This window comes from Miniopterus schreibersii (genome assembly GCF_964146895.1).
Source record: "Miniopterus schreibersii genome assembly, chromosome: 7".
NCBI lineage: Eukaryota > Metazoa > Chordata > Mammalia > Chiroptera > Miniopteridae > Miniopterus > Miniopterus schreibersii.
The window spans coordinates 40,065,814-40,091,974 of NC_138108.1; the positions used below are offsets into that span (position 1 = coordinate 40,065,814).

The following is a 26,161-nucleotide window of genomic DNA, read 5'->3' on the forward strand; positions in this document are numbered from 1 at the left end:
AAAATCTTTCCCAGGTTGTTAGAGAAATTATTAGACGTTACCAGGTTCCTGTATTTTTTTTTTTACACATCATGCATTATATTAATATAGCAAACTATTTTTATGTTTTATAAATTTATGTATTTTAGAAAAGCACAATTCATTGTTCAAATTATTTTTTATGCCCAGTTGTCACAACTTTTTTGACATTTTCTTTCACCTCAAAATAAATGGAAGTGTAAAGATATGTGAGAAGTTTTGCATCAGTCACTTGGAGTACTGTGAGTTTCTATAAGAAGGAACCATTAAAAAAAGAAATTGTGAAGATTGAAAATTAGGGGAGCAAATGTCTTAGAAATTGAAAACTTTTTAAGGATAAATTAGGATGTAAGATCAGTAAGGGTTTAGGGTAGAGATATAGTTTTCTGATTTGAAGTCTCAAATTATTATAGTAGCCATTGTGCAAATAAAGTTCAAATCTCATTTTGAATACATTCTCTAGCAATTAATTTTTAATATCTTTTGCATAGCTCGTTCGACCAGTCACCATGGTGCCTAGTGTTCCAGGAATTCCAGGTCCTTCCTCTCCCCAGCCGGTACAGTCAGAAGCAAAAATGGTAAAAAAGATATTACTTGTTATGTCCATTTCTTGAGCTGGTTTTGAAATAGTTTTTTTCATTAAGGCCCACTTCAAATGCACAATTTAGATCACATTTTGTAAAATTATGGGCTGTATTACACTATTACAAAAACCAGAAGATTTGGAAAAGGAAAGCTTCAACTAGCATGGTTACTAGTTAGTGGTGCTTTAAATGGATGGATGGATGGGAAGTAAATTTCTAATTCTTGTCTGGGTTTTGGCTATAGCTTTTAAACAAACTGTCCTCCTGGTGGAGGCTAGGAATATTACAGGTGAAACTAGGTGTAATATCTGAAGGCAGTGCTGATAAGTGGTTTTAAACAGTGATGTACATTTGTAGAACAATATTGACAAGAATTCTGAAATAGTACACAAATTAGTCAACGTTGCATCTGATATATAAAGGAAAACCATTTTTTTGAGTTGTGTTTCAGACACTAAGAAATTGTTATTTAAGGAATGAATTATAGATTAGGAGTCAGGAGACATGCGTTTTAAGTTTAATCCTAACTCTGCTACTCATTACCATTAACCAAGCCACTGTAACTTTTCTGAGATTGGTTTCCTCATCTGTAAAACAAATGGATTATACTTAGATTTCTGGGGTTTCTCTTAGCCCCAAATCCTATAAATTTGCTAATTTTCTTGCTAGAAAACCTGCAGCTGCTGCATTTTTTAAAAAAATTATCTCTACCCTTCAAAAGTCTTAAATTTCATCTAGTGTTTTTATTTAAAATGGCGGTAAACCCTACTTTAAATCATATATAAATGAATTCCCTAAGAGGCCTTGTGATAATCCCTGAAAGATAACAAAGCCAGAATTTTGAATCATGGCTTTGGCAGAGAATATTGTTTCCTCTTCTCACTTGAGTTGTGAACCTTGAAGCAAAGAGTAGTAGGACCTGAGAAGGTCTGAATGCATATTCATTCATGATGCTCTTTCAGACGGTGTCCCCAAGAATATTTTTTGGGATCATTCCACAATTATGTGTGTTCAGTGACATCACTGAACTAACTCAGCATGTGGTCTATTTTATTTAGTTCCCTGACCCTGACCTTAGGACCATGGTAAACTAGCTCCCTTCAAGAAGCTCTCTGTGGTTTATGCGGTGTGGGTGAGGACAGCTGTTTTTTTAAGCTGAACTTGCACACACAAAGTGTGGATTTCCAACACAGCTTTGGGAAGAGACCTTACAGGGCTCATATACCAAAGGAGGGAATAGAATATATACCATCACCTTTGGGGATTGAATGCCATCTGGGCTCTCTTGCATTATGCCATGGTCCTTATGGAATTCCAAAATGAGAATGGAGGGTCTTTCCTCTCCCTCCACAACCAACTTGCAGCCAGTGGTGTGGCTGGTTTTCCAAAATGCTGTACAAGACAGTGCCTCTTCTGTGCATCATCATCATCTTTTATATAAATCAGTGTAATTCTCACTTCTGCCGTCTAACATACTTTAGGGCAGTTTCTTCTTAACAGCAATTAATGTACCATTAGGAAATCAATAGATAAATAGTTATTAGGCACCTATTATTTGCTTCACTTCAGTGCTAGGCACTGTATTAATGATATAAATTTGTACACATAAAACCATTACATATTGCAAGGCTTTAAATTTTTTATTGCTATTCCCTATTAATTTCAAATAATCAATCTGAAATTGGCATGGGATAGCTTTTTTTAACAATAAAACCTACACACCATCTGAATGAACTAAGTAGATGATTAAGGTGTGTGAAAATTAGCTGCTTATTGATTGTGGTAAGAGAACTTGAAAACCTGAAAGGGAAATTTTTCACATAACAGCATGTTTAGATCAGAACTTCAGAAATACTAAGATGAATCTTCACTTGATAGCCAAAGAGCTTCACTGGGAATATTTTTTGTACTTTTTACTTTAAACACATCATTCTAATAAAAAATTCAGTTAGTGAGAACTGAGAGTAGAAATGGGAGTTAAAGAGATCATATTGTGGTGCATTGCACCTAAAAATATTTTTACATATTCAGTGAGCTTCTTTTCTTACAAATTAATTCAAAAGGAACAAATCAGATTTCAATAAAACTCTTGACTTACAAGAGTAGGCCATATTTGTAGAAACTATTAAATTTAGCACTTCCCTAAATAGCACTTTCTCTGTTAAGTCACCAGAAAATTAAATTAATAAGAAGAAAAGTGTTTTGTATGCTTGTATATTAAAAAAATACCAAGGCCATAACGTTTACAAATTTATATATAGCATGGGGAGTCACAGATTGCCCCACTTAAATTTAATAATCCAAATAAATTTCTTATTAGAAGTTTGCTAATGTGAAATAGCTATATTTAGATGATTGCCTATTTTAATTGGGATAATAGATGTTTGTCCTTTTGTAATTAAATAAAAAGACTCAGAAGTTAGTCTGTTTCCTTTTTTTAACTTTCATTATGGACAATTTCAAGCTTAGATAAAGTAAACAGGATAATATAATGAACCCCCATCACCCACCTTCAATTATTAGCAAAATATTCTTATTTTATCTGTACTTCAAACCACTCCCTACCCCCACTCAATTGTTTTTAATAGGCTTTTTAAATGTAAAATTTACATACATTGGAATGAACCAGTTTTAACTGTACAGTTTTGATAAGTGCATTCATGTAACTCACACCCTTATTATGGTATAGTACAGTAACATCTACCCAGAAAGTTTATTTTCCTTCCCAATCAGTTCACCTCCCCCAACTGTTCTATTTGTCACCAGCAATTAGTTCTAGAACTTCATATAAATGGAATCTATATATTCTGTGTCCAGCTCAGCATGTGTCTGTAAGATTTGTCCATGTTGTTGAGTGTATCATAGTTTGCTTCTTTTTATTGCTAATATTCTATTTGTATGAATACCACAATTTCTTTATCCATTCTCTTGTTGATGGACACTAGAATGGCTTTTAGTGTTTAGCTACTGTGAATATACTGTGCACATTTTTATATAACTCTTCTTGTGAACATATATTTGAGTAGAATTGCTGACTCAGAGGGTAGGTATACACTTAACTTTATGAGAAACTGCAGAGCTTTTTCCAAAGGTTTACATTCCTACAAGCAGTGTATGGGAATTCTAGTTCCCACATTTTTCCAGCATTTGGTTTTGTTTATCATTTTCCTTGTAGACATTCTATGAGTGTATAGCAGTATCTCTGAGTCTGTAGCTTGCCTTTATTTTTCTTATTATATTTGTACTATTATTGATTGCTACTATTATCTTTAATATTTCCTTTTGCGTACTTAATTGGATTTAGTTTGCTTTTATTAGCTTCTTAAAGTGGAAGCTTAGATTATTGATTTAAATATTTTTGCCTTTTAATATATGCATTTAAAGCTATATTTGTCTCTGTACAAATTTTGATATGCTATATTTTAATTGTCTTTCATTTTCTAATTTCTCTTGTGATTTCTTCTCTGAGCTATGGGTTATTTAAAAGTGAACTGTATAAATGGATTTATGCAGTATTTACTGTTGTGTCTGTCTTGTTGTATTCAGCATAGTGCTTTTGAGACATTGTTGTGTATTTCGTTCCCTTTATTGCTGAGTAATATTTCATTGTATGAATATATCATAGTTTGTTTATCCATTCACCTGTTGATGCACATTTAGGTTGTTTCTGGTGTTTAGATATTATGAGTTAATCTGCTGTGAATATTCTTGTACAGTATTTGTGGAGAGAGGTGTCTTCATTTTTCTTGGGTAAATATCCACTGTGGTGTTTTACTGTTTCTAGCTGCATGACTAGAATGATACTAGCTGAACCAATTCTTTGCTTGCTTAAATGCACCAAAAAATAAGTTGGCTTTATGAATGATGGATAGAGGGATGAGTTTGTGAACAGATGTGTGATAAAGCAATATAGTAAAATGTTAGTGGAAGACTGTAATGGTGGGTATACAGATGTTTATTGTATAATTCTTCCATCTTAGATGTATGTTTGAAATTTATTATAATAAAATGTTGAGAAAGACTCCATAGTGTTTTTCAGAAGAGAGGAGAAAAAAGGGGCTAGCCTGAGGGTATTATGTGACAGACTTTCGTAGATACTTACTGATCTTCCTCTCTGATTAACTTTGGATGAACTGACCTCCATTCCTGGTTCTTGTGTAAACTGTAGCTTCTTGGCAATATCAACAAGCGTCTACTTTTGGATCTCAGGTCTCTTTCATTTTCTTAGTGCTTCTTGTCTTTATATAGAATAACTGGAACTGGAAGCAGAAGTGAGAAGCAAGATTTTATTTTCCAAGGTTCACAATTATTTAAAAGGAAATATTTGTTACCTACCCTTGAAGCTCAGGTACCTATTTGGCTTATAACTTTATCTGGATAATTATCTGAGTTATCTTATCTGGCTTGTATCTCAATCTTCATAACTCTGTAATAGGTGGTATTGTTTTATAAATAAAATAAAACTTTAAGTAAAAAAAGGTGTATTTTATAATTTCCAAATATTTTGAGGCTTTTCTCTTTATCTTTTTCTTACCGATTTATATTTTAATTATACTGTGGTTTGGTAACATACCACCTTTGATATATTTGTCCTGTGTTTCCATTCTCTAATATGTCATAGCTATTTGGCTTATTGTAAAAACAATAGATATTGCCATGCTATTCAGGTAACATGAACTGGTAATAAAATATCAGTTGTCTGGAATGCTAAAGGAATTCTGATTAATTGGGATTATTTTTTTGTACAGAAATTATTTTACTGCACACTTCACTATTGGTTTATTATTTTTATCAAATATTATTAATCTGCTTACCCTGTTTTAGTAACAGAATAAACATCATTTAGTTTCTGTTTAAGAATTTTTGCCCGGTCGGGCGTGGCTTAGCGGTTGAGCATCGACCTAGGATCCAGGAGATGGGGGTTCAATTCCCAGTCAGGGCACATGCCCAGGTTGCGGGCTAGGCAGCTGATCAGTGACTCTCTCATCATTGATGTTACTATCTCTCTCTCTTCCCCTTCTTTCCTCTCTCTGAAATCAATAAAGATATGTATGTGTGTTTTTTTTTTAAAAAAAAAAAAATTTTTCAGTGCTGTATGTCATTATCATCAACATCAACCATACTTATATATTGCTAGAAGGACAAAATGAATGTACCAACCTTAGGAAGATTGTTATCTATTTAACAAACATTTCTTGGGTACCAAGAAATTCAGATGTGATCTGAAATTTTGAGATTATTTATTTATTTTTGCAAATGTTGCCTGTGATTATCAAGAGAGTCAAAAAAGTCTTACTTGCCCTGGTCCATGTGGCTCAGTTCATTCAGCATTGTCCCATGCACCAAAAGGTCCCCAGTTCGGTTTCCCATCATGCCTGGGTTGCAGGCTCAATCCCAGTAGGGGGTGTGCAGGAAGCAGCCAATCACTGTTTCTCTCTTTCTCAACCCCTCCCCTTTCCTCTCTCTCTAGGAGAAAAAAAAAAAAAAAATTTAAATAAAAAAGTCTTACCTTTAAGAAGGACAGTATTGATTTTTTTCAACAGGTACTGACAGGATTATATCATATCAATGAAGTGGTTTTTGTTTCCAATTTTCTGATGCCCTTAATGGTAACATTTGTGCATAAAAATCATTTTTTCAGGGACTACTTTTTAGAAATAATATTATATTTATTAAAGTTTTAAATTAGTTCTTCACTAATTTCTCAAGGCCAATTTACAAATCTATGTAAGTATCACTTTTATAGGGCTTAAAATATAATTAATATTAAACATTTTCATTAAAGTTCATTTTAAACTTAATATATCCTTTTTTCTCTATAGGTACCTCAGTTATCTAACAAACTTTCCCAAGTACTTAGTTACCTTTAAATTTAATTAAACTTAACAGATATAATGAGACGTGGTTTTTAATTTTTTTTCAATTTTTTTGGTCTTTATTGTTGAGAGTATTACAGATGTCCTGCATTTTTCCCTCGTTGCCCCCCTTCATCCGGTTCCCGCTCCACCCCAGGCCTTCACCACACTATTGTCTTTGTCCATGGATTATGCATATATGCATATAACAATCAAAGAGGCATAGTTTTAAAAAATATTCTTGTATGATTGATTCAGAGGCTTAGTAGGATTATCTTAGCTCTTCAACTAAAATCACAGGAATAAATCAGTCTCTTAGCCATTTTAAATTGAAATCCAAGGATAATCTGTTATTTTAGGTGCTTTTAGAATATAAAATACCAAATAGGTACAGATTAGTTCTAAATTTGAATTAAAACGTCAGTGTCATTGATTTACTTTTTTTAAGCTTCAAAGGGCTAAAAAAATAAAAAGATTTACCAGATGAAGAAGTGTATCATTCCAACTGAAGAAAACTGAAACTGGGTTCATATCCCAGTACATAGAAGTTAATGACCAGATAAGTGATCACGGGACTTTATTCTTTCCTCCGTGAGTGACAGAGCTCCAAATCCATGCTTTCCAAATGAGTGGTTCCCAGTCACATCTCCTGTACATTACATAATTAATTTTTCTGATTGTTCACCAGTCTTCAGCCCAAATAAAACTCAAAATTTCTTCTTTCACTACTTCAGTTGGGTTTTGCTTTGTTGTTGTTCTCAACTCTCTGAAAATTCTTAAAACATCCTCCCTGTTTGGTTTTGCATATCTCTTAAGGATTTATTTGACCTTTGTGGTCACAATCTATCAATGATATGCTAAATACTGTAGCGGTGCTGATTCTACTAAAGTGACCTGTGGTTAAAAAATAACGTAAGAGAGCCCTGGCCGGTTTGCTCAGTGGTTAGAGCGTCAGCCCATGACTGAAGGGTCCCGTGTTCGATTCTGGCCAAGGGCACGTACCTCAGTTGCAGGCTTTTCCCTGGTTCTGGTTCAGGACACAGTCAGGGTGCGTGCGGGAGGCAACCAATCTATGTGTCTCTTTCACATTAATGTTCCTCTTTCTTTCTCTCTCTCCGCCCCCCCCCCCCCCCCGAAAAGCAATGGAAAAAATATACTCTGGTGAGGATAAAAAAAATAAGAGAGATGGCAGCATTGGAAAACATAAAATGAGTAGCACGCTGTAGCTAAAGAGAAACTTATTTATATTCTAAGGTAGTTAAGGATACTTTTGTGGTACCCAGATTTTCAGATGCCTAGTGCTTGCAGGAAGATACTATATATGCATTGTGTTTGTGTCCACTGTAAATATTAAAATGAGATACTTGTTTTCTGCTAAAGAAATTTCTTCAGAGCAAGGCTTGTTGTTGTTTTTTTAATTTTAAGAACTTTAAAATAAGACTTTGGAAAAGTAAGTGTGGTTTAAAAAAATGTAGAATCTATTTTCTACAAAATTGCACTATATCTCACCAAATATAGGTATAGGGGTTTTGTTTGTCATTAAGCACACAAACAAATCACAGATATTTACTGTCTTTGTTACCCTACCTAAGAACAGTTTTCTTAGGTAGTATTTGTAATCAAAAAGTAAATCTTCTGAATGTTAATCATCTAGGAGTTTTGTTTAAGAAGATGTGGTAAAGTATTTAAGTAGCATTCTCCAGAATCATTCCTTTAAGACTTGTGTGACAAACTGAGAAATATCTTTAAACACAGTGGGTAGCCAGTAGGTTTTCTGCAGGGGGTTTCTACTGAGAGCTGACAGAGGGCATCTTGGCAAATGTTCAGAAACGTACATTAACTTAGTTATACCCTGCATGGAACCTCATGTTCAGCAGAATTCTTCTGACCTGCCTCTGCATGCCAAGCTAATCAGCAAACACCTAATGAGCCCACTCCAAAGAAACAGACTCTCTCCCAACCTACTTCATTTTCATATGTTCTCTGGGGGTGGGGAGACAAGACTTCATGAGGACTGATGATGCTGCAAAGACCACAATAATGATAATTAACTTGCTGAATTTAGAAGATTATGCTGTTAATTAGTTGCAAAATAAAGATAAGTAATAGAGCAGCAGATGGTAGGATAACACCCAGGAGAAGGAGGGTTATTACTCTGATGAGCTTTTGTGGCACATGTGAAATATGGATCTGACTTTTTCATAAATTGTTTCCAGAGAACATTATGGTTTTTCTTTGAACTATGATAGAGTAGTTTGTTCCTACTAAGTTCTGACAGATGTGACAAAATTTGTTTTCAGGAATACAACATATAACATAGAATTTGAATAGCAAATTATTTTTAGCAAATTACCTCTTAAAGTGAATTCAGTTCAGCACAACAGTCTATCTCTATTTCTCTAAGAAAAAAAGTTTTCAATGTAGTAGTTGAATTTTACATCACTAAAAATTAATTCTAAACATTAAAACACTAGTCTACTTAGAATTATAGTAATAAAGATATTTTCATATTCTTCCAAACAAGGTATATACCTTTAGTTTAAAATTAAAATTATGTCTATGTTTTATTGTACATGTTGGAGAATATAGACTTTTAAATATTATTTAATTTTGTTGAGTTCTTAGTCTTTTTTTATTTGTATTAAATTTATTGAGAGAAATTTTGATCTTAGTAATGGGCTGACCAATGTCTGATGTTCTTATCAAATCCTAATATACTTAGAATACTTAATATTAGACAAAAGCTCTAGTTTGGCAAAACTTTTGTTTAAAATATGTTTAATGAACTAGGAATCAACAGACAGAATTTCTTGTCCTGGTTCTGCTTGTACCTCACTCTCTATGATTCTGGGAATTAACTTTACTCTTGGGCCTTCGTTTCTTTATCTGTAAGATGGTGAATGGAGTAATTGATTTCCAGTATCTCTGCTAGCTCAAAAATTATATTGTAAAATAAATACCTGTTATATTTATATATTTTTATTAATTTTTTGAACCAAACTATTTGCCCTTCTTTTAAATGTCTCTAGCAAATATATATGTGTGGGTTGTATATATCCTTATATTAATTGTAAAATTTATATGAATCATATTTAGTGACAACTTTTTTACCTAACCCATTCTAATTATTTTTAGTTTACATGTATATTTATTGCTGTTTAAAAAAATCTGCATTTCAGAGCGGTGTTAATTAACCCTTGAAAAATCTTAAATTTTGTACCCAGTGGCACACTTTCCAAGTCAGACTCACTGTAATCAATGTAACAGCATGGAGCAAACATTAGAGCTTCTTCACTGGATGAGGACTGTGTACCCTAGGGCAGTCAAGAGAGGGTAATGAATGAATACTGATGCTGCTTTTAAGTGCTCAGTAAGGTAGTAACTTGCCCTACTAAAGATTATTCAAGAGAGTGATGTTTATGTACTTCAGACTCCCCTATGTGCAGTTACTGTATTTCATTAATTCTAAGAGTTAAGCTCTTCTCTATAAAACTTTAAATGCTCTTCAATTCTATGATGTTTTCTACCTAAGGACTTAAAAATGTTTTACCAACACATGATTTACTAAGTTTCACATCTCAACAGCCTCTTATATTTATGCACGTCTTATATCCAGAAATGAAAGCCCTAACCTAACACTAGAGACTGAGTACTGTTCATTGTATTTGATGTCTAATATTCTGTTTTTAAATGATGTAATTATGCAGAATGACCACCTCCCCAGATTCTCCTTTGTTCTGTTTATGTGACCCACACTTTCAAACCCCTGTCTTTCTACTTTTAATTCTTTGACCACTTAGCCTAAGTATTCCTACCTGATTATAGCCAACTACTGCTTTGGTCACTTATCTGACTTTAGTTTTAATTCATCTACTTCCACATTATCCCATCAGTTATGTTTCCCAAGTTCCTGTATCTTAGCAACTAATGTGGTTGTTTCTGCTTGTTTAAGAAGGAAGAAAAGTAAGGGAGGAACCAAGAATTTTATTTTATCTGGATTCTGAAAGATGCAGTGTATGACGTGGTCTTGAGAATATATTTTACATAATAAAACATGTCTGAGGCTAAACCAGTGCTTAAGATGGCCCGAAAGTTCATTTTTCCTGAGTACATTTTGAAAATACAGAAGTGTAGGAACTCTCCTGATTTTTTGGCATCCCCAACCCCAAATCTGTGCAAAGAAAATAGAGGCTATTTTTGAAGAAATAAGGAAGCTGACATTTGCGAAATCCTTTTATGAGTCAGATATTTTTGCATATTATACTTAAGCTTTACCTTAACCCTGCAAGGAAGTTATCATTATTCATTCCCAGTGTTACCAAGACTCAAAAATTAAATAATTTGTTCAGAGTCACACAGATAGTTTGAAGCAGTTAAATTCTGAACATAATGTGTCTTCTCGGCTGTATACCATATGTATACAAATATGTATACAGTATACATTATGTATACCAACCAGTGAAGACACTAGGACTTTACATATTGTAGTGCTCTTTGCAATTCATAAAGAAGTACTCTTTTGGGAAAAACCTACCTCATCCTTGGGTGGTGTGGCTTTAGCTGTTGCAGTATCAGACTTGGCATTCCTAATCCTTTGTGGTTGTCTTTGAATCATTAAGCCATCCAGTCTCAGATTTTATTTCTTGATCACTCCTTGTGTTTTTTGGACAAATCCAGGATTTGAACTAGCTTAATGGCTGTGTGACCTTGAGCAAGTGATCTCTGGTTTCCTAATCTATAAAACTGGGATATTGTCCTATTAGAAACTCATTGATATCACAACATGAATGGATCTCAAATACATTATGCTAAAGGAAAGAAGCTAGATTCAAAAACCTATACACTGTGATTCCATTTATATGGTAGTGTGGAAGAGGCAAAAGTTTTGGGATTAGAAAACAAATTAGTGGTTTTCAGGGGCTGGGTGTGTGAGGAGAGAGTTACAGGAAAGGAGTAAGGGAAATTTTGGGGGTAATAGAACTGTACTGTAGCCTCATTGTAGGTGGTGGTTCTACAACTGTATGTGCTTGTTAAAACTCAGAGCTTTACACTAAAATGAGTTCATTTTACTGTATGTAACATACATCAGTACTGCCATTGATTTTTGAAATCGTACTCAGAATCTACAGTGATTAGCAGTAAAGAGAAAATGTCCACTAACAGTTGTCCAGATAGAACTATTCCATAGTGGAAATTTTGTTCATCTTTTCATATATGTTTCAGTTTTTAAGGGATCTGGATCACTTATAGAAGATATGCATAGCTGAAAATAAAGAAACTTCAAATTTTGAATAGTTGTAAAATTTTCTAAATTGTTCTTAGTTGGAGTAAATGAAGGCAATTGTACTAGAATCTTTTTTTTTTTTCTTTTTCAAAAGTTCTCTCTTATCCACCTCTTTTTGCTAAGTCCAGGGAAGGGAGAGAGAAAGGTTACCAAGAATCTGTTTTTAACATGTAACATCCAGGCAATTCTAGAAAGTTTAGGAAGCACTGGATAGACTGCAACACAGTTCTCATACCAATATTTGTAGCCTCTCTTTCCCAAAATTTGTGCAGGAGTGTGGATCTTAGGAAAATGTAATGGACGTATTTCTGCATCAAATTTTATGAGGGAACTTTATTTTAGGCTCAAGGACTATATCTCAGATATTAAGAACATTATCAGCAATAATAGTTCCAGATCTCTCAGGTCCCTGGAGGTCTCTTTCATCTCTAAGATACTATAGTATGATTATATTATGCTAATTATTTCAAATTTACAGATCATAACAATAAAACTACCCAAAAATCACATGTGCTGTTTTCACCAAAGAAAACAATTTCTTTTGATTTGCAAATATATTTGTTGTTCATCTATGTTGCAAATCAATAACGTGCCAGTTGGTAAAAGGGATACAAAGAAGTGTAAGGCAACCTCTGCTCTTAAAATGCTTACTGTCTGATTGGAGAAATAATATATTCACATATGATACATTTTTGCTGATAGAAGAATAAACTTTATTCAAATTGTGTCCTTATAAAGAGGTAACCATAAATTTCTAGGGCTTCATTCTAACACTAGACCTGTCATACTCTGACAGTGGGGTTGGGTACAGTCTAGTTAACTGGAAAAATGGAACATAGTGGAAGGGATAGACTTGGAAGTAGATCTGCTTACTGGAGACAGGGAAGACCTAAGGGAGGCTAACCCAGCTGTAGGTTCTGAGAGGAGGTTTAGCCTGACAGATAGTGTAGTGGCCTAAAAAATGCAACATCAGGTCATTGTCGAAGTAAGCACTGACATCAGACCTGGGTGCAGAGATCAGATGGCCCATATCTGGAAAAGAAGAGATTTTGGTCTAAGAATCTAAGAGCCTGGGAATATTGGGATATAGGATACAGGAATTGGGTGGGGGAAAATAAGTGAAAGTGCACATAATTAACTTGTGTTGCTTATTTTAGTTTAACAAAGCTAGTTATTTTCAGTAAGTAGTGTTTTGAATTTTCACTCCTCAAAATTGATTAGGAACAACAAAGTTCAGAATCCTTTAGTACTAGACAAAAGACTCAGGGAAGCTTTCCAAAGGTTCTTTTGTTTATGTTACTGATACTTATAGTGATTTTAGGATTGAAATGAATTATAATAAAACTGATTTTGAAGCTGAATGAATTTATGCCTTTCTTTACAAATATCTTTTTTGGTTAACCAAAGAGCATGTTAGGAGTTAGATTTGGGTGGAAAGTAAGGAACTTCTTAAAAATTGGTTTTTGCGTTTCAGAGATTAAAAGCTGCTTTGACCCAGCAACATCCTCCTGTGACCAATGGCGATACTGTAAAAGGTCATGGTAGCGGATTGGTTAGGACTCAATCAGAGGAATCTCGACCACAGTCATTACAACAGCCAGCCACATCCACTACAGAAACTCCGGTATGTGTGTTGTTTTTATCATTCAGCACTCTGTTGTTATCCTTGAAAAAACAAATACAGTGTAACTTAATTGACTATGTACTTTGAAAAAAATTATTTCTGGTTATATTGTTATTCTGAAAGTGTACCAGAAGTCTTAGGAAAAGGCAGTTCAAATGTAAAAGTATTGATATTAAATAAAGTCAGTCCAGTCCATATTCTGTCAAGCAGTTATTACTATGTAGGACACCCTGTATGTATGTTGGACTGAAATAACACAATATCCATTGATACTTTTTAAGGAAACATTTTTTTCTGTTGATTGTATTCAGTAAGTAATGTATATATGTATTACATTACTAACATAAATCAAATAATTCTTTAATTAAAATTTGTGAAACATCACCAAAGGAAAAGATATGCCATATATAGCTGTTTGTACTAGAGGCCCTTTTCACTTGTATGTAGTTTGTGACTTCCCGTTAGATTATTGGTATTTCTGTATGTCCATAGTATATTTCTGTAGTAAAGGGTTACTATATTTCTGTTAAGTGTTTCAGAACACAAGAGCTTTTATCTTCTCTACTTAAAGAATGTTAGCATTGGCATTAAAAAGCAAAGCTTTCCATTTAAAGAAACACAGGTAAATAGCAAATTTTAGAATGCCTCCTAAGCATAGGTATTTAGATAATTATATTTTATCTTTATGAAACTTAAAGTGGAATGTAGTTGTAGGGAGCGGGCAAGCAAGTGTGTTTTAATGTCGTAATTCAGGGGTTAGCAAGCTGGACCTGGGGCCAAATGAAGCCCTGGGCTGTTTTTTTGTATGGTCTACAAGTTAAGTATGGTTTTCACATCTTTAAAAGTTTATTTAAAAGAAAGGAATATAATTTCTTTTCTTATACCAGCTATAGTTTCCCTGGATCTGATTTTTATTTGTATCTTTATATTTGATTTTATTAGATAACAGCTCCACTGCTGTATCTCTTGTTTCTAGATTAGTTCATTTTTTTTAATGAAGTGGAATGAATGAATCAAAGGAGAGAAAGAGGTATATATGCTTCTAATTAGCCTCGAGTCCTTGTTAGGTATAAAAATATACAAATGTAATTCTGTAATAGCTTCCACTTACTTGGGCTTAGCCTTTGCTGTAATAACTGAGTTGTCCATTTAAAAAAAAGAAAAAAAACTGTTATTTCCTATTCGGCCAGATGAATACAGGGAAAAAATCTGCTTTAATTTACAAGGATGAAGTACAAAAAATATTACAAGGTTGCCATTCTTTTCTTTTTTTAAATATGTTTTTATTGATTTCAGAGAGGAAGGGAGAGGGAGAGAGAGATAGAAACATCAATGATGAGGGAGAGAATCATTGATCGGCTGCCTCCTGCACACCCCTTACTGGGGATCAAGCCCTCAACCTGGCATGTGCCCTGACCAGGAATCGAACCTCAATCTCCTGGTTCATCGGTCAACACTTAACCACTGAGCCATGCTAGTTGGGTGCAAGGTTGACATTCTTGAAGCCAGCCATAGAAGTATTTTCTAAAAGATTAACTTGGAATTATATACATAAAATAAATAATCTAATACTTGATCTTTATTACAATTAAAACATAGTATAAATGGGATAACCCTTATAATTTTTAATGCTAGTTATTTGGAAAAGGAATTAAATAATAACATTTAGTTTTTTTGGAGTTCATAGAGTGAGAAGTAGTTTGGTGATTTTCCTGCAGAACTTATTTGAGCTTATATATGAGATTTTTGCTTACTATATAGATTAGGAGAAGATAGAAGTTTTATTTGTTCACACCATTTTAAAATATAATTAATTATAGGTAACAGATTGCTTTCAGGCTTCTTTGAATCTCATCATGTGCCTGTGGGCACAACATGCTGTTTCCTTTGCACTGTTTCCAAGGGTTCATTTCCTGTCTCCCGTATTCAAGTGTTCTGTGGTACAATTTTGGGATTTGTGAGAGGCTTGGAGGTATTTATTGTTCTGTAGTGCTAGACACTAGACAACGTCACTAGTGAGTGAAGATTTCTGTCTCTGGATGATCTGAAATAACCAGGCCAATCCATTGAGGGGTGGGGGATAAATTAAAATGAAAGTCTGGACTCCTCTGGTATCCTACCCACCAGAAAAATAAGCATTAATGAACCTAACCCTTAGAAAAAGACTTACCCTAAATTTCAAAAAACTGAAGAAAAGCTGAGTAGAGTAATGTGCTACATGACGAGGTTTCAGACAATGACAGACTACATATATGGTGGTGGTTCTGTAAGATTACAGTATATGCTTGCAAGCAAATCTAGGATGGAAAACAAGCAAGCAAACCACCTTGGGCATATTTCTGAAAAGAGTGACACCTCCTCAAGAAGAGCCTCGGGCAGGTCCTTCAGGAGGTATTCCAGAAGAAGGCATTGTTATCATAGGAGATAACAGCTCCACGGTGCTATTGCCCCTGAAGACCTTCCAGTGGGACAAGATGTGAAGGTAGACAGCAGTGATGTGGATGATCCTGACCCTATGTTAGGCCTATGATAATGTCTGTGTTTGTCCTAGTTTTTAACAAAAAAGTTTTAAAAGAAAAAAATAATTGTAAATAGCCCTGGCCAGGGGCTCAGTTGGTTGGAGTGTCGTCCTGTACACCAAAAGGTTGTGGGTTCGATTTTCGGTCAGGGCACATACCTAGATTTCAGGTTGCATCCCCAGTAGGGGTGCACATGGGAGGCAACTGCTAGATGTTTCTCTCTCTCTCTCTCTCTCTCTCTCTCAATGTATCAGGTGAGGATTTCCAAAAAAAAAAATGTTTTTAATAGTAAAAGTTATAGAACAAGGATATAAAAAAAGAATATATTTTTGTACTGATGTGCAATGTATTTCAAGCTAAGTGTTGTTACAAAAGAATCCGAAGTTTTAAAAAGCTCAAGTTTATAAAGTAAAAAAGTTACAGTAAGCTAAGGTTAATTTATTATTAAAGAAAGAAATAGTGTTTTTATAAATTTAGTGTAGCCTAAGTGTATAGTGTTTATAAAGTCTACAGTAGTGTACTGTAATGTCCTAGGCCTTCACATTCACTCACCAGTTACTCACTGACCTACTCAGAGCAACTTCCAGTCCTGCAAGCTCCTTTCATGGTAAATGCCCTATACGGGTGTAACATTTTTTATTTTTATACTCTATTTTTAGTGTACCTTTTCAATGTTTAGATATGTTCAGATATAAATACTGTGTGTTAAAATTGTCTGTAGTACAGTAACATGCTATCCAGGCTTATAGCCTATGAGCAATAAGCTATACCATGTAACCTAGGGGTATAATGATCTGTACCATCTAAGTTTGGGTAAGTGCACTCTGTGATGTTCCCCTACAATGATACTGCCTAATGATGCATTTCTCAGACTGTATCCCCATCACTAAGTGGCACCTGACGATATACCAAAGCCTGTACATACTTTCATGCCTTAATTTTAGAGAAACCAATTTTTAAAGAAAATTTACAGATTTAATGATATTTTTACTTCAAAAATAGCACAGTAAACATGGTTTCCCATAGTCACTTTGAATAAGTTATTAAAATTTTACCATAGTACCTTATAATTGGTTTTCAGAGGGTTGAATAATACCATAATATATTGAATAATACCATAATGTACTTTTGTTTAAGAGTATACTTGGGAAAATGTAAGATCTTTACATGATCTTTTGTGTTGCATTTTCAGTTTCATCATATTATTTCTATAAAAATGAAAATGTTATAGAATCTTTAAAGACTATATTTAATATAGTAGTGACTTAGCTAGAATCTTGTTTCAGCAGTGCTCACTTATTTCAAGGAATTTATTAAACCACAGGGTGATTTTCACATTGCCCCAAAATACTGATGTGTACAGTGAGACTTAGAAAATAAAGTTAGTAGCTCTCCCCTTCTGCCACCCTTTACTGGCAGTGTTATTTCACTCACCAGATAAAAATATAAAAAGCTTCCATTTCTGTTTATTATAGGCTTCTCCAGCTCACACAACTCCACAGACCCAAAATACAAGTGGTCGCCGAAGAAGAGCAGCTAATGAAGATCCTGATGAAAAAAGGAGGAAGTTTCTGGAGAGAAATAGAGCAGCAGCCTCAAGATGCCGGCAAAAAAGGAAAGTCTGGGTTCAGTCTTTAGAGAAGAAAGCAGAAGACTTGAGTTCATTAAACGGACAACTGCAGGTATGGTGCATATATGTAAACTTTGTTTTATTTTAATAATCATGAACATAGCCCTTCCCTTTTTTTTTTCTAGTTAGCCATCTAAATATTTTAGGATACAATATTAGGTGTGTATAGAACCTGTGTAAGCCTAATTTTATTAAACCTATTTGGATACTGAGATGAAACTTTTAACACTGATACAATGAAGTAATTTTAAACATGTGTTTAATTGTGTAGTGCAAAAGTACTTACACTTTATAAAGTTGTGATATAAAGTTCAAAGAATCTTAAAATTAAAAATATTACTGGTATTTCACTTTTCACGTTCTTTTTTTGGTTTATATCACAATAAAGTTGCTTTAGTAGCAGTTTTGTTTTTAAGTCCTTTTGTTCTTTGAATTATAAATTTTGTTTTGTTTTGTTTGTTTTATTTAAAGTGAATATAGTGCTCAAGAAAGGTGCCAGATTGACAGCTTTGGAAACTGAAGGACTCTTATTATCCACAGAACAGGTACAATATGGCCAGTGGCAATAGAAATCATTTTATGCTGCCCTGCCAATGTGCCTTAGATATATTTCTTAGGAACCTCGTGGGTATAAAGGTTTAAGGCTCCTTCCTGTTCAGTCTTTGGTAAGATTTCCAATGGGGGAGCATCAAATCTATTTCCTTCCTTCTGTTTTTTTCTTCTTCTTTTTTAAATGTTGTGAATGTTCTCCAGCAAAATCTTCTAAACTACCAGTTGCTGCTGAGCATCAACTAGAAAATTGATGTTAATGAATTGTAGTTATTGATCAGTTTTCTGAGTGAATTTATTCCTAGTTAAAAACAAATCTTTCTATATAATTATAATTGATGATGAGAAATGCTCTCTTCTTAAACCTTTCTATCTTTAAAGATGTCACCAATTATAAATGTCTATTTAAGTGCTTAGGAAAAAGTTTTTAGCATCAGGGATAGCATTTAACCTATAATATAAATTTTATTACTTAAAAACTTTTTATATGTAAGGCAGACATCTTTTAATACTGTGTTGTGCTTTGAAAATTGACATGTTAGTTTTAGAACAAATTGTCTTAGAAAGCATATTAGCCATTTAGAAAAAAATTAAACATGATTTACCACATCACAGAGACTTCAAATACATACTTACTTACTAGGGTATGCTAAGAAATTATTATAATATCACCATCTGATAAATGAATTCTTAAAAACTATTTTCATTATTTTTTAAAAATATATCTTTATTGATTTCAGAGAGAGGAAGGGGGAGGGAAGCAGGGAGGGAGGGAGGGAGGGAGGGAAACATCAGTGATGAGAGAGTCATTGATTGGCTGCCTCCTGCACGCCCCCTACTGGGGATCGAGCCTGCAAACGGGGCATGGGCCCTGACTGGGAATCGAAACATGACCTCCTGGATCGTAGGTTGACACTCAACCGATGAGCCACGCCAGCGGGCAAAATCAGTATTTTTAATCATTAAAAACTATGATGATGGCATCATAGATAAGAAAGTGTTCTCAGTTTTAGAGGTACATAACAAAATATGAAGACAGACAAAATGATACGTTGTCAAGGAGTTTCTTTAAAATACTTATACAAAAAAGAATAAGGTTCATTTGTATGTATTAACCTGGGAAAATGCCTGTAATATATTGTTGTGGGCAAAAAGAAAGTTGCTGGCCCTGGCCAGTTTGGCTCAGTGGTTAGAGTGTCGGCCTGCAGACTGAAAGGGTCCCAAGTTCAATTCCAGCCACAGGCACGACCTTGGTTTCAGGCTCAATCCCCAGCCAGATCAGATCGGGGTGCATGCAGAAGGCAGCCAATCAGTGGGTCTCTCTCACATCGATGTTTCTCTCTCTCTCTCTTTCTCTCTTTCTTTCTCTCCCTTTCACTCTCTCTGAAAAGCATATCCTCAGGTGAGAATTAAAAAAAAAAAAAAGTTGCTGTAAACAGTCTAAATGTCCAGCAGTAGATGAATGGATAAATAAATTCTGGTATATACATAAAATGGAATATTATTTAGGCACAAAAGGATTGAAAGTACATGCTACAATGTGGATGAACCTCAAAACATGCTTAAGTGAAAGAAGTTAGACACCAAGTCACATATTATATGACTATTATATGAAATATCTAGAGCAGATAAATCCATAGAGACAAAATGCAGCTTGGTCGTTGCCGGAGACGGGCAAGGAGGAAAGGGAGAAACTGATTAATGGGTAACGTGTCTTATTTTAGAATAACAGAGGTGTTTTATAAGTGGATAGAGGGAAGTGGTTGCACAACATTGTAAATGTACTAAATGCCACCAAATTATTCACTTTAAAATGGTTAATTCTATATTATGGGAATTTTAATAAAAAGTTAGTTGCATACTAAAATGTATACCATAAACCTTCACTAGTAAAAGGTTTATAGTTAAGTTAGATGGATACATGTATAGGTATGGAAATCATATAGTAATGAATCCCTACATGGGTAAAATTTTAGGAATGACATGTACCAGGATGCAACATGGTAGAGAGGGTATTGGGAAGCACAGATGGTTTGGGAAGCAAAGGTACTTCAATTATGACTTTCCCTATTATTTCAAGAAGATATATGATTTTGATTTTTATTGTTTTTTAGTTATTTGTCAAATAAAATTAAAAGTTTTAAAATAGTTTTAAAACAAACTGTAGTTTTCAGAGTATGAAGAGTTAACATGCTTATAGCTGATTCAGGGAGAAAAAACTTCTTTCATTCTGCCAACAGCAAAACCACTAATTGTGAAGAACAGAATGACTTGTAAAGAAAATTGAATGTCAAAGAAATAATTAAACTGTACTTTGTGTGAACACCATCATCAATTCTACATTTTAAAAATAATCTTTCATTTGACATACAGGCTTAGCTGATCGGTGTAGTGGACAGTAATGACTCATGGTTACTTATATATTATATACAATAAAAGGTTTGATGAATTTTGAGGTATGACTGTTCATATTTTTACCAAATATATATTCAATTTAAAAAATTATTCAACCTTATTGCTCCAAACACGAAATTTGATTATATTTTAGCTTTCTAAAATCATTGCTTGAAAGGCAGGTTTGTTTGTTTTTTGTCAAATTGTATTAGAGATATTTATGATAATCTAACCAAGATTTGGATGCTGTTAATTATAAATTATATTTTTAAGGTAATATGATTTTGTTGTCTTTTATTTGAAATGGTTTTAACTTTATGGTTTTGTCTTTCAGTTATACTTATTTGGGGGGCGGTAGTTTTCAGTTTACAATTTCAGCATATTTCCTTTATAAACAAAAGTCAGACTCTTTACTACAAGTAATTCCTTAACCATTACTCTGTGTATAAAACTTGGGGATTTTTTTGTGGATTTTGCTTCTTAAGCTTAGGTATTATAAAATCTTTAGTATTTATTACTTGAAACAGAAAGGAATAGCAACAATTTAAGATGCTATACAATGCCTCTTTTAATTCGTGAAGGAAAAAAATCAGAACTATCTTATGATATTACTGTCTTCTTTTCTTCCCCTCCCCTGAGTTTTTTATCTGGGGGAGGGTAATAGTAATGCCGCCTGTTCCTCATGCATTTTATTAAGAGTTTGAGACCAAGTACTTCCTTTTACTAGCTTTACTAAAAATCTTTCTGAGCCTTTACTTTCCCATCTGTCAAAGTCATAGAATATTTTATGAAGGTCAAATGAGAGAGACTATAGAAGAGTATTCTGTAACTATGCTATGCAAATACTAGTTATTTATTATTTATTCTGTCGTTAAGCATCTGTTGTGGCAGAGCATGTTATTAGACACAGGGAATATAATAGTGAAAAAGACATTATCCTTGCACTTGTAAAACTTGTGGTCTAGCAGAGGAGACAAACATGAAACAAGTAATTAAAGTATGAGAAGAAGAGAAAGGTCATTCCCATTTGTTTTGCAAAATATTTTCAAAATGGAACCCCTTCATCTATATTTCTATTGTAGACCAAGAACTGTTTTGTTCTCTAGTGTAGGCTTTGCATCCATGACAACCTTTGAAATTGTGTAGTGGGAATATTGATACTTGATCATTGGTTTTTCTGAAGACTAAACATAAGAAAAATTATATCTTTAGCTATGAGAAATTCCCCAAAGAAGAAACCATCTAACATTATTTAATTTTGAGGGTATTGGCTGAGCTAGTAAGTCAAAGATCATAAATTTATGGGATACCTGGTCATCAGTCTGTGGCGAAATATCAGTGAGAATTTTTGATTGATTGATCAGTTGGCCACCCTGTCATGATTTCATCAGTCTGATCTGCTGCAGATAAGCTGTAAAGAAAGATTTGTTCATCAGTATATAATTAATTTTGAGTAGCTAAAATAGAGTGGATCAATGGTAAGACAATGCCAAAATAATTTACATTTTATTTTAGACCAGAGTAATAACTTTTTCAGCATCTGCTTTATCTTAGCAAATACGTTTTACTTTGATTAGAAAAATTCAGTAATTTCTCACATTTGAGTGAGACTTTGACATTTTCAAAATGTTTCCATGTCCCTTATTTCACTTCACCTCTTTTTGGTATTTTTTACCTCCTAGACACAGAATTTCCATGGTCCTCTCTAAATATAAATATGTACTCAGTCTGTGCCAGGTTGTGCTGTGCTCTGGGGATACAAAGAGCAAGATAATCCCTGCCCTTGAGAAAATCCCAGTCTGGCAGAGGTGGCAAACAAGTAAACCAAAAATTGCAATCCATTGTGATAACTACTATATTAATACACACAAACATACACGTATATATGGCTGTGGGAACAAAGAAATGGGCACCTAACTTCTTTTTCTATGCAAACCTGTACTATGCTGAGTTGACTGCTAAAGATGAGTGAAATAATTAGCAAGGCGAAAAGGAGAGGAAAGATTTCCTAGGCAGAGACAACAGTATGTGTTTAGCCATATAAATCGTTCTATACATAGTTAAAAATGGTTAAACATTGATTATTCCATAGGTTCAAACTAATGTGAAGGGTGGCCACAGGTACCAAATTATAAAAGATTATATATGCTTGACATACATATCCAGCCCTATTTTATATTACAGACATTAATGAGAGAAACTTGTAGACATGAGTCTCAAAATCAAGCTGATGCGACAGACAGAGGGAGAAACTTTCTTGGAAGTTATATATTGGATTATTCATAACATGGTTTCTCATCAATAGTGTCATTAACGAAGATCTATAATTAGCAATATTGACACTGCAGTATTTCATAGAAATGAATTGTCTAAACAACTTATTTTTAAAGCAAAACTTTTGTTTTTCCCTTTTGTGCTTTGATCGCTATAAACCATTTTTGTCTCAAATATGATATTCTAAACAATTTAACCCTTTTATTAATAGTACAGATTTATCATGAGCATCGATTTTTGTTCTATGCTTTAATAGTGTTGCAGTTCATTATTATTGGGGTGTGAGGAACTATTTGACCCAACAGACTTGCCTTATTCTTTTGATTTTTATGTTTGTCATTAATCATGTCGGGATACCTAATGAGTCTAATCTAAATTATTTTACGTTAAGCTTTCTGGATAAGAGACTGGAGGGTGGAAAATGAAGTGCCTGAGCTGTTATGTATGTCCATTTGCTATATTTCATTTAATTTTGAATTCATGGATGAAAACAGCATAGTTAAGGTTAAAGAAAGTCCAAATAAGTAGAGGTGTTTGTAAATTAAGATTTTTTTATATTATCAATTTATTCATATTATTTCTAACTCTTGAGTATTGATAATTATCACTAATCTATATGTCTTTAGTATTTGGGGGTGAGGGTGACCCAACAAAATTAACTGGAATCTCTATTTGGAATTTTACAGAGAATCTTCCAGATTAATGCATCCGAAACAAAAGCTAACATGCTTATTCTGTAATAAAGAATAGGACAAATCACCATTGATTTATCAGATTTAAATTTAGATGTGTACGAATTGTCTAGGTCAGAGGCAACTAAACCATTTAGGTATTACATCTACTTTCATTGGTTTCGTGTCAGGCACAGTGCCTTGCAATGCATTTTAGCTATCCATGATTCATTGGTTATTGTGATTTCCCATACAGAGCTTTTCCAAGTTTCTAGAAAACTAGAAACTTGATTGAGTTTTCAGGATAAATTTTTCATTTTTAGGTGAAGAGAGTGAGTGAAAATTTATCCTGACTCCCTTGATGTTTCTAATTTTTCAAATAATCAAAGGAACATGTAACATATATGTAATAAAAAATACCTTCAACATTTAACCTCTAATATATATATAATCAGCAGTTTCAAGGCAAATGGTAATGTAAAAACTTTGAAATATGCTATCCAGTTGTGTTATCTTAAATTTTTATAAAAGTTGCAGCTTTTATACAAATGCTAACATATAAAAACTAATGTGTATTGATTGAACATACGTAAGCAGCATGTTTTATTTATTCCTTGATATTCTGTTAAAGATGTCCAGTTTTCATTATCTTAATCATTACTTGTTTTAAACAGTAAGAAATGTTTAATCTGATGCTGGTAAGGTACATAACTTGTTTCTTCTCCAGAGTGAAGTCACCCTGCTGAGAAATGAAGTGGCACAGCTAAAACAGCTTCTTCTGGCTCATAAAGATTGCCCTGTAACCGCCATGCAGAAGAAATCTGGCTATCATAGTGAGTAATGTTCCATTACCTACAGCCTTAGGCTACGGCAGTGAAATACTGCCACAGTGAACCAAGCTTCCATTTAAAAAAAGGAGACTGAAATTCTAATATTTAATATTAAATACCAGAACTTCTACAAAACTGTTATGGAATGGGGTCTACTTCTTAGAATCTAGAGTTTTTAAATTTTCCTATTTCTAGCTTTTTTTCTAGGAATTGCTGTAGATCAACAAAATGGGTTAGTTAATAATTTAAAATATACTGTAAGTACTGATGATTATTTTATCTTCCCAGTGTAACACTTTGTCTTAGATTGACAGGGTGAAACATTTCTTTTCCATCCTTCATTCAGTAATGACTTTTTTTTTCCTTTCCTTTATATATTTTTATTGATTTCAGAGAGGGGGAGGGAGAGGAAGAGAGAGACAGAAACATCAATGATGAGAGTCATTGATTGGTTGCGTCCTGCACACCCCCCTGCTGGGGATCAAGCCCGAAACCCGAGAATCAAATCGTGATCTCCTGGACCATAGGTCACTGCCCACGCTGAGCAACACCAACCGGGCAGTAATGACTTTTTTTAAATCAACTGTCTTCACTTAATATATAGCATCAGATCCTATTGTTCTTTTTTAGATATCAGCATTGTGTGTGTGTTTTTTTAATTGTGAACCTTTGTATTGAATCTTCTAATTAGTCATAAAAATGCTAAAATAGAATAGTATTTAAATTATCTGCTTATCACTTTACTCTTAAATGTTTTCCCTAAAAATTGAGATTCTTCTGTTCTCAGCATTTTAGAGGTTAATTGTGTTTTTTCCTCCTTGTAATGTCCTTCTTTTTGATAATATGCACAATGTTGGAACCAGCTGTTACTCTTGAATAAATGGCCAATTTTGTCCATTTACACAAATTTGTAACAAATAACAGAGCTAGGAATGCATTAGGCAACATTTATAATATATAACCCACAGTTTTCGTTTTTATGATTTAGTGATATTTCAGGGTATTTGTAAATGTGAAGATTGTTTTAACCATATGTATCCACTTTGTTTTAATTTGCCATTGTCAGTAATTCATAAGAAAGAAACATTTTGTATTGGATGCAAACAGTTCCTCAGGTGCTCACGATAAAACTTAATGGCCACCATCTTTACTTCTAGTCATTGTAAGCAGTTTCATCAGAATGGGCAATATTTTTTAATTTAAAAGTCAGTAGATTTAGCAACTCTCTATTGCCATATATATTTAGAACATTGATTTTTGTCCTTTTTGAGCAAATAAATCACAGTCCTTTGATATCTAGTCATTTTGACAAGGTAGTGAGACACATTGTGGAGTAAATTGGACCCATATAGAAATTTGTTTGGAGTTCATATTAACAATGATTGCCACAGGGATGAGGCTATTATGGCTCCCATCTGACTTAACAACATAATTTCCTATAGAAGCTACTGAGTTCAGCATTATACATACATGGTTTTCTTAGCAAGAGAGTTTTCTTGAATTTTGATAGTTCAAAAGGAAATACATAATTGAGTCTATAAAATGAGAAAGAAAATTGTCTGCAATTTTTAAATCTTAAGCAATTAATTGGATAATCCCAGCAGTTTTCTCTCTATTCTGTAGGCTGTATATGTTCAGCAAATATAAGCCAATTTTTCATTGTAAGCAATAATTTATAAAGGTATTTTTAAATGTCTAGATGTATGGGTTTATGTCCTATACCCTTAAATAAACTGACTGAAAATCTAGATTAGTAAGTTTTTAGTGAATATATATTATACTAGGTTGTGAGAATGCAAGATATTTTTGGTTTGAGGAGCTATACCTACCTTTTTTCCTGTCCAGTCATCTAGATAATCAGATTAACAAGTATAGTTCTATCATAAAATTTGTTCTCTTCAGCTCTTGTAGAAATTTTAAAGTAATTTC

General features: G+C 33.6%; 1 protein-coding gene across 6 annotated transcripts in view; it reads left to right on the forward strand.

Annotated features, from left to right (window-relative positions):
• Positions 1–26,161, forward strand: part of ATF2 (activating transcription factor 2) — a 70,973-nt gene that overhangs the window by 39,443 nt on the left and 5,369 nt on the right. For all 6 annotated transcript variants that reach the window (XM_081141804.1, XM_081141806.1, XM_081141809.1 and 3 more), the window contains 4 exons: positions 510–596; positions 13,216–13,365; positions 17,360–17,566; positions 24,130–24,235. In XM_081141804.1, coding sequence (XP_080997930.1) covers positions 510–596; positions 13,216–13,365; positions 17,360–17,566; positions 24,130–24,235 — 550 coding nt within the window. The remainder of the gene's footprint in view (positions 1–509; positions 597–13,215; positions 13,366–17,359; positions 17,567–24,129; positions 24,236–26,161) is intronic.